General features: G+C 46.9%; 1 protein-coding gene across 1 annotated transcript in view; it reads left to right on the forward strand.

Moving 5' to 3' along the window:
* LOC310779386 (ephrin type-B receptor 4b-like) overlaps positions 1-10,000 on the forward strand; it is a gene marked incomplete at both ends in the record, with an annotated part of 77,218 nt that overhangs the window by 31,014 nt on the left and 36,204 nt on the right. Inside the window, 5 exons of the mRNA XM_083639922.1 lie at positions 3,631-3,701; positions 3,824-3,966; positions 4,448-4,580; positions 7,253-7,483; positions 8,904-9,063. Coding sequence (XP_083496048.1) covers positions 3,631-3,701; positions 3,824-3,966; positions 4,448-4,580; positions 7,253-7,483; positions 8,904-9,063 — 738 coding nt within the window. The remainder of the gene's footprint in view (positions 1-3,630; positions 3,702-3,823; positions 3,967-4,447; positions 4,581-7,252; positions 7,484-8,903; positions 9,064-10,000) is intronic.

Below are 10,000 nucleotides of genomic sequence, written 5' to 3' on the forward strand. Positions count from 1 at the left end.
TGTAAAGCTAATATGCATACTTTAATATTTGTTTATTTATCGCAAGTCGTATCGTCATCGCTATATTGAACAATGTTATCGCACATCGCAGATTTTCCTCATATCGTGCAGGCCTAATCTTTATGTATGTATTCGGCTGTAAAACATTAAACAAATCACATCATAATAATGTAGCCTAGCCCTAGAGAGGCACCTCAGCAGCCAAGATATGGCTGTTAACAAGAAGATCAGTCGCTTGTGCTTTGATTTATTGACATCTATTTCCTACTGAATACAACCAGAAATCGAATCGATCAGAACACGATGTCCCATCATAGAAGGGGTTAAAAGTCTGTCATTATTTACCGAACACTAAAATGAAAAATAACTAACCGTAACCCAACCGCACTCAGCAACCTGCCGCTGTTAAAGTCATCTCTGTTCACCAGCCTGTCTGGCTCCATTAAAAGCCGGTACCGTTTTGCGCTCGGGACTTTTTACTACTGACTATTTACGAGTTTATTTTCACTAGTCTTCATATTCACGTCTGTATATACAAGTTACTTTTCACTAACACTGTCAAGTGAGTCTTCATATTCACCTCTGTGTATTTCTGCAACTCGGAGAGAGATTTTGGGAAGTAGGAGCAGCCATTTTCCCAGGTAGGAGACCAGGCACTTTCTTTCAGACCATTGGTTCCCAAACTGTGGTCATCCGCGGGTCTCCGCCAGACAATTGCCCCCCCCCCCCCCCCCCCCCCCAAAAAGCAAAATAAATAAATACAGACAACAGTTTTTTACATACACATTAACCCTGAGCAGTTGCCGGATTGGGCCGATTTTTGGAAATATCGCGATATTTGGGGAAACATCACAATTTTGAACATTTTATTTCAGAGGCTGCAGCAGGCTCAGTTTTAAAGCCAGAGTGAAGTTTCTGGTATCATATGAAACTAGAAGACTTAAGGAATGCTAGTCTGTCAGGAAGGTAGCTAAATAACACTCCAAAGTTAGGCTAAATTTTGGCGAGGGGATTTTTTTTTTCAAACAGGTCCTCTTTTTCACAGCCTAATGTTGGCAGGTGTGTGTGAGAGTGAGTGTGTGTCCATTTTGAACCAGCTAGTAGCCTTAACAATATTATTGTTATTTAGCCTTTCTGCTGCTATTGCATGGTTAAATCCGGGGGTGCGGGGGGGGGGGGGGGGTGTAGGGGTATACGCAGTGGAAGTGGTCCCTGGGGAATTTGGTTTGGTACGGAAAAGTTTGACAATTGAAACACTTCTCACATCTGGTGATTTTACTGCCCAGGTCATGTGGCAATTGAAGCAATTACCCAACAAGAGCAGCACTTGACGACGGCAGGCAAAGGAAAAAACCCTTTAACGGGCAAGAAACCTTGAGCAGACCAGGCTGTTGGTGGGCGTTCATCTGCTATGAGCGGAGAGAGAGAGAGAGAGAGAGAGAGAGAGAGAGAGAGAGAGAGAGAGAGAGAGAGAGAGAGAGAGAGAGAGAGAGAGAGAGAGAGAGAGAGAGAGAGAGAGAGAGAGAGAGAGAGAGAGAGAGAGAGAGGGGCACAGTAATGGCAGTAATATTGAGACCATTAACAACTCTAATGAGTAATATCATAACTCATAAGTAGTAATACTAACGCACAGTTATGACAGTAGTAACGGTAGCAGCTGTAATAAGGACAGGACTAAAAATAGTCCTATACTGTAAGTCTCTTCCCACTGGAGTCAGGTTTCGATCCTGCGTCTGCTTCCGAGCTCCTGCAGGACATGGGAGGCACTGCGGGAAGAAGTCTGATGCCTAAAACCAACCAATCAAACCCACCGAGGCACCAACCAGACTCAGATGAGGGCGGGGTTTTCATCACACAAAGCGGGTGGCATGAACATACGCAACAAACCGCCTCGGCGCCTCCCCGTGTTGGTTCAGAGCAGGACGCACGATTTAACTATACTAGAGTAACGTCTGTATTCAAATACACAACGTTCACTTTATTTCACGGGGGTATTTAAAAGCAACCGTCATGCCACTTCCAAGGGAACTTTTTGATTTTTTTTACAGGCAATTTGCACTTAGCCCTCAGGGTAGGTGTCAGGCATGCGCCAAAGGTGCACTCCGGTAGGCTAGGGGGAGAGTGTGTGTGACTGTGTGTGTGTGTGTGTGTGTGTGTGTGTGTGTGTGGGGGGGGGGGGGGGTTGGGGTAGCCTAGGGGCCAATGACCACCATAAAGCTTGCTTCATACTCACCGTGAAGGGCGTGGGGGAGGAGCGAACGCCGCATGCGTCAAATGACGCACATTTGTTGGGCGTGGTTGGGCGCTACCTCCGTAGGGCGCCCACCGTGTACCTGAAGATTTTTCTCACAGCGCGACGTCCGCACGGCTTCTCTCCAAACATGGCCGCTTTCAAGCCACTGAGCCCTGAACACTGAGCTGTGTTTTCACCACATTTCTTGACCCATGTGGTACCTTTGATTTGCAACTGTTCGTTTTTAGTCAGCATGATTGAGAGAGATTAAAAGCAGCACAGAGTAGGCTATCAGGGCTGAGAACTAAAACGGCTATTCAGTAAAAACAAGTCATTCATGTGCTGATGTGCGGTCGTTTGAGAGTGAAAGCGCACTCAGTACTGCACATAATAGCGTTTCATTGCGACTTTTCACGGGCTGTTCTCACTATTACCATTGTACAATAGAGAGCCCCAGGAACGAGTCCGGAAATCATCGATGCTAACAGCCCTGGTTCTTCACAGTTTTCGCCTATGGGAGTTTTGAATGGGTTTTTGGCGCGATGCTTCTAATAATCTCTCTGGGCAACGCTGGCTTAATCAAACGCGAACCAGTGTTTAGTAACATCATCTTCACACACGAGGACCACTTTTATGAGTTTTGAAGCTTTTATGTGCTGTTAAAAGGGTGGCTAGCTAGCAAACGGCTAAATGAGACTACACTTTTGAGTCGATGGAGATATATACGTCAATAACGTCACCACTCAAAGGACGAACACGGAAATTCTCTTTCCCTCACCTGGTTCAGCCCCGTTCAGCCCGGGGTAATCAGTGCACACATCAACAACAGTCCAGGTTGAGTGCTGACGTGACGTGGAAGCCTATGCGACAGTGTGTAGTTCTGGATTAGCTTAGCTCGAGCTTTTTACTTCTAGGGCTCGCATTTACGCTACAAAACTCATGAAAGTGGTCCTCATGTGTGAAGATTATCCCGCTGAACCTTGGTTCGCGTTTGATTAAACTTGCGTTGCCCACAGACATTATTTGAAGCATCGCGCCAAAAACCCATTCAAAAATCCCATAGACAGAAACAGTGAAGAACCAGGAAGTTCGGGACTTCCGCATTCAGCCTACAAAAATACGTCATCCCTGGGGCTCTCTATACATGCTGATCACTTGGCTGATCACTTCTGAGTATAAAAGCATCTGCCCCAGCGTGAGGTCCACACGGTGACTCGCGGAGCTCCACCTCGCGGAGCCTTGCTCGAGTATAATGACCGCTTAATGCATGCCTGAGACTGACCATCTCTCTCTCTCTCTCTCTCTCTCTCTCTCTCTCTCTCTCTCTCTCTCTCTCTCTCTCTCTCTCTCTCCTCTCTCTCTCTCTCTCTCTGTCTCTCTCTCGTTCTCTCTCTCAGAGGTGTTGACCAATACCAAGTTGGAAACGTCTGACCTGCGGTGGACAAGCCACCCTGCTGATGACCCACAGGTACACACTCACACACACACACACACACACACACACACACACACACACACACACACACACACACACGCACACACGCACACTCACACTCACACTCACACACTGTCTACTCTGTATGTCTGCAGTGGGAGGAGATCAGTGGATTGGACGATGAGTCAAACAGCGTGCGGACTTACGAGATCTGCACTCCTAACAACCCCACCTCCTATTGGCTGAGAACCCGCTGGATCCCCAGGAAGGCAGCGACCGTCCTCTACATCGAGATCCGGTTGGTCCATCCATAGATTTGATTAACAGGTGGATTTATCACCTGGCTTAAGATGTGGGCAGATCTTTATGGGCAGTTCAGGGTAGTGCAGAGGTTTTCAAAGGGGGAGGCGGGCCCTCTCTAGCGGGGCTCCAAACAGTTTCAGGGGAGGCTCAGTGAATGGAAGTGCCAAAATATTATATAGCTATTCAATCTAAAAATAGAATAGCCTAATGTGTGTAGTGTGTACTATCTGCGGTGGAAAACCAAGTGGTGCTACCAAGTGGACTTGTTTGACCAGGCGGTGGAAAAGCGACACTTGTCTAGGCTAGTTCAGAGTAGTTGAGGTCGTCTAGAGGGTGGTTCAAGGTAGTCTATTTATTGCTGACTAATTGATCAGGGGATTGGTTAACAGTATTGATTGATTGGTTAACAGTATTGATTGATTGGTTAACAGTATTGATTGATTGGTTAACAGTATTGATTGTGATACATTTCCCAGGTTCACCATGATGGAATGTTCCGGGTTAAATTCCCGTCACTGCAAGGAAACGTTCAACCTTTACTACTACCAGTCTGACAAGGACGACGCAACACCAACACACCCGGCCTGGATGGAGAATCCCTACACCAAGGTGCACACACACACACACACACACACACACACACACACACACACACGCACGCACACACACACACACACACACACACACACACACACACACACGCACGCGCACGCACACGCGCACACATGTGTTTCCCCTAGAAAAATCTTCAGGCCTGGAGGGATTTCGAAACGTACCGCAACCGCAACGGTGGGGGCCGTCGCTGGCGATGCTAAACCTTTAGCTAACCTGTTTGCATCTATGTTGGCAATGGCATCCCAAGTATCATCATGCTATTATGGGATGCGATGCGAACAGCTGTATTATGGGATGTGCGTTTCCCAGGCAACGACACACGTTGACGGACACGTTTTGGAACAGCGCCGCACGCTGGCACAATGCTCCTAAAAGCAGAATGCTTATTGTTTTTGAATGATTTGGCATCTTCTATTACTGTCAACACCAGTATTGTTGTATTGCAATAATATGCCATAAAGGTTTATTGAAATTTTGGGGAGAGCAGAAAACCCCCCCACCCCAAAAAAACTTAAAACAAATTCTGGCCTGGCGGGCCCGCCAGGCCTGTAGAATGGTAGGGGAGACACTGCACACACACACACACACACACACACACACACACACACACACACACACACACACACACACACACGCACGCGCACGCACACGCGCACACATGTGTTTCCCCTAGAAAAATCTTCAGGCCTGGAGGGATTTCGAAACGTACCGCAACCGCAACGGTGGGGGCCGTCGCTGGCGATGCTAAACCTTTAGCTAACCTGTTTGCATCTATGTTGGCAATGGCATCCCAAGTATCATCATGCTATTATGGGATGCGATGCGAACAGCTGTATTATGGGATGTGCGTTTCCCAGGCAACGACACACGTTGACGGACACGTTTTGGAACAGCGCCGCACGCTGGCACAATGCTCCTAAAAGCAGAATGCTTATTGTTTTTGAATGATTTGGCATCTTCTATTACTGTCAACACCAGTATTGTTGTATTGCAATAATATGCCATAAAGGTTTATTGAAATTTTGGGGAGAGCAGAAAACCCCCCCACCCCAAAAAAACTTAAAACAAATTCTGGCCTGGCGGGCCCGCCAGGCCTGTAGAATGGTAGGGGAGACACTGCACACACACACACACACACACACACACACACACACACACACACACACACACACACACACACACACACACACACACGCGCGCGCACGCACACATGCACACACACACACACACACATACATGGCCCAGTTTACATGACAACTCTCCCTGCATAAAACAGCAAACTCTTGTTGTGTTTGGCCCTGAGTTCAAGTGAAACCAGGTCCCACAGTGGATTTTGTCGATAGTGCCGTGTAAAGTGGCAATACACAATTCTTGCGAAAAGACATGGCCTCACTTCGCGCATGGAAGACAATGAAAGACGCTGTAGCAGCATTCAACTAGCCTATCAATATAGCCTTAAAGGAACACTCCGCCCATTTTCAACCAGCTTTGTATCATTAGAACATCAGTAGTATATCAGAAAACTGTAAACGGTTTTGAAGTCTGTCATTTAATTTGACAGTTATTGAGTGTTAAAGTGTGGACCAGTGACATCACTGGTCCACACTAACTCAAATTAATAACTCATTAACTCAAATCAACTCTCAATAACTGTCAAACTATTCATCATTCATCTAGTTTGACAGTTATTGAGAGTTGATTTGAATTAATGAGTTATTAATTTGAGTTAGTGTGGACCAGTGATGTCACTGGTCCACACTTTAACACTCAATAACTGTCAAATTAAATGACAGACTTCAAAACCGTTTACAGTTTTCTGATATACCACTGATGTTCTAATGATACAAAGCTGGTTGAAAATGGGCGGAGTGTTCCTTTAATGGCACAAGTGAATTGCATCGGCACTCAACAAACTGTCATGCCATCAGAGTCTAAAGGCGCTGACAGGGTTCTGCACAGTCTTGCCACCAGCTAGCAGCGACAGCGAGACTGTTGCATACTCGAACGTAACTCGGCGCGTTGGCTGCGGTAACATTACATAATGATGCTATCGTGTACTTTTCCAAGAACTTGCAATCATGTCGGTGGGGGGACATTTTACTGTCCCTCCATTTCAAAACTCATTCCGGTGAGCCTGCAGAAGGCTTTGCTAGATGAGGGACAACTTAGCACTGTTAAATGAGGAAATCATTCCTCACAACAAGTACGTCAGCGGATAGGTGCGCGGCCCAAGGCAACGGCCAATCGCAGCTCTCGTGCTGGTCACGTCACGTCCCCGTTGATGCCGCGGAGTCACATTTTCGAGGAGCTGCACGCCCCCCCTCCGCCGAGCTGCGCCCATAGGACGGCCAGCTGCGGCGACCCCTCGGCGCAGTCGGCGCTGGCGATTTCACGTAATCATAAAACCAGTTTAATGGGCCATAAGTGGCCGTTATTAACGTTCACCAATATTAATAATGAAACAACCTTCAAACTCACAGCCAGATGATAGATGGATTTCCTCTGCCAAGTGCTGCAAAGAAAACAGGTATTTTTTACCTGTTTTTTATTCTTTAATGCAGCAGTTTATCACCATTACTGACTTATGCAGAGAGCGTTGTCGTCTAAACGTGGCCTTTCTCTCGACTCTAAACGCAGCTCTCTCTCTCTCTCTCTCTCTGTCCCAGGTGTCCACAGTAGCGGCGGACCACCTCCTGCGTCGGGGGGGGGAGCGGCGGTCGAACCTGAAGACGTTGCGCGTGTCTGGGCTGCGTGCCGCCGGGCTGTACCTGGCCTTCCACAGCCAGGGCGCCTGCATGGCCCTCATGTCTGTCAGGGTCTACTACAGGAAGTGCCCGCCCCTACGCCGCGCCTTTGCCGCCTTCCCCGAGACCGTCCCACACGCACTGGTGGAGCAGGTAAGAGACCAGATTGTTAAACATGTCAATGTCATCGTGTGTGACCCCAGTCAGCGTTTCAAAGGGTGTACCACAAGGATCGGTTTTGGGACTTTGGCTATTTCTAGTTTATATTAATAACATTTGTGATGTTTAAAGGTCCCAATTCGTGCAGCTGTAACCTCTTAAAAACGTGTGTCTCTGGTCCATAAAACATGATTCTGGATTAATTTGTTGAAAATATAGCAACCCCGTTTGTTCTGACGGAGTTGTCACTTCCTCATCTCGTTGCATCCCAAGAATGGTCTGTTTCTATAATATATTCAGAACTAACAGTTCCCATTGGCCGCTGAGGGAGAGCCCGCCCCAGGCTCCCAGCGGCCAATCAGATTAGCGTCTGTGGACCAGCACGCTAGGTTGTGTCCACAACTAACTTTATCGCTAACTTAACGGTTGCTACGCTAAAGAGGACATCTCAAAATGCCTAGACTTACCGAATGCACCTCCGCAGTTGCTGGATCACGTACAGTTGGCGTCGCTCCAGCTAGAAGTGTTAATTTTGTGGCTATAGACAAAATGGTGCAGGTAGCTTGTGTGAGAGAGACGTGCGCAGTATGCTTGAGGACCATCGTGACGTCCCAATACCCCATCTGGGGAAACAGAGTGTAAGGGGCGTGGCTTGAAGGAGACTGCAGGGGGAAGCTGGATAGGGACAAATCCAACTGTGGCAGTTCTGAGCTTGTGACCACTCATTACAGGGAGGGATGACAGCAGTATATATGCATTTACAAGTAAAAACAGCTTTTGCACGGAATGGGACCTTTAAATTCTGCAAGTACCAACTGTATGCAGATGATACCGTCATGTATGTCTGTGCTGCTGCCACTGCAGGGGTGGCCTCTTCAAATCTGCAGGCTGATGTCAACACCCTGCAGCAGTCACGCCCTATCAGATCTGAGATTGCTTTTAAATGAATCCAAAACTAAAACAATGACTCCCCTTGATGGTGTCTCTATCCAGTGATTTGATCATTATAAATACGTGGGAATTTAGATGCACAAAAACCGGAATTTTAAATAGCACGTAGACTACTAAAAGTCACACTGGGCTTTCTGTACAGGCTAAAGTCCTGCTTTTCCGTGGCATCAAGAAAGCACTTTGTTGCTGAGCTGAACTGAGATCTTCTCGTCTCGTCTCTACACTGGAACCTTCTGATCATGTCGGGGGTCACCAGTGTTTACAGAAAGACTGACTGACATGACGTGGTTTATGAAATAAAAGTACCATCAATTGGTTTAAAAAATAAAAGTACAGTCTTTTAGTTTATAAATCATCGGTTTGAAAAATAAAAGTCCCATTATTTGGTTTAACAAAATAAAAGTATGGTTTTTGAACCCTTCCTGTGTGTGTGTGTGTGTGTGTGTGTGTGTGTGCGCGGCAGGCTCAGGGGGTGTGTGTAGAGAACGCCGTGACCCCGCCCGGCGAACAGGCGCAGCCTCCCAGCATGCTTTGCGGTGAAGACGGGCAGTGGGTGGGTCAGCCCACGTCCACCTGTGCCTGCCGACCCGGGTACGAGCCCGCCCAGAGCGAGCGCTGCCAAGGTGAGCCACGTGTGTGTGCGTGTGTGTGTGTGTGTGTCTGTGTGTGTCTGTGTGTGTGTGTGTGTGTGTGTGTTGTAACAGAATTTAATTCCGACCTGGACCATTCAATTTACTTTTTACAGGTCAGAACCCATTTTTTCCGGCGGTCCAAGTTGTCATGAACCCAGTATTAGACTTCATCAGTGATGTCATTATTGACAAAAATCATCTTATGATATCACTGATGATGTCATTGGGACTGATGATGTCATAGGCATTGTGACATCATCAGTGACAGGCGATTGTGCGTTGCACACGCCAATATTGCAGGCGAGGCCGCGCAGCAGCTGAGCCACGTGCGGCGAGGTTTTCAGCCCCGAAACCACATACAGAGAGATTTGATTTGGTTTTTTATTTTTCTTTGCTCGTTTGGGCCGTGTGTGTGTGTGTGTGTGTGTGTGTGTGTGTGCGTGCACGCGCGTGTGCGTGTGTGTGTGTGTGTGTGTCACACACAGAGTGTGTGTTTCCTTGCTATCAGCAGTATCACTTAAAATTCTTTCACACACACACACACACACACACACACACACACACACACACACACACACACACACACACAGTGTAAACAGAGAGACAGTAATGTATACAGAGAGAAGCAGGAGATGATTAGAGAGAGGAGAGAGAGAGAACTCCTTAGTACTTACAACTTCTTGAATATTGTAACACTGTAGTTGCATTTCACATTCATGACCATTATTAATGGAATCTGATTATTTACTCTTTGTTATATAATAATCATAGCTCATTGCATTGCACTGAATTTAATTGCATGTTTTGTATCCCTTTTACAAATTTAACATAAATGTATGTGTTTTATTATATACAGTCCATCCATGTGTATGTCTGTATGTACAGTATGTATGTATGTATGTCTGTCTGTCTGTCTGTCTGTCTGTCT

This window comes from Poromitra crassiceps (assembly GCF_964638095.1).
Source record: "Poromitra crassiceps genome assembly, chromosome: 7".
NCBI lineage: Eukaryota > Metazoa > Chordata > Actinopteri > Beryciformes > Melamphaidae > Poromitra > Poromitra crassiceps.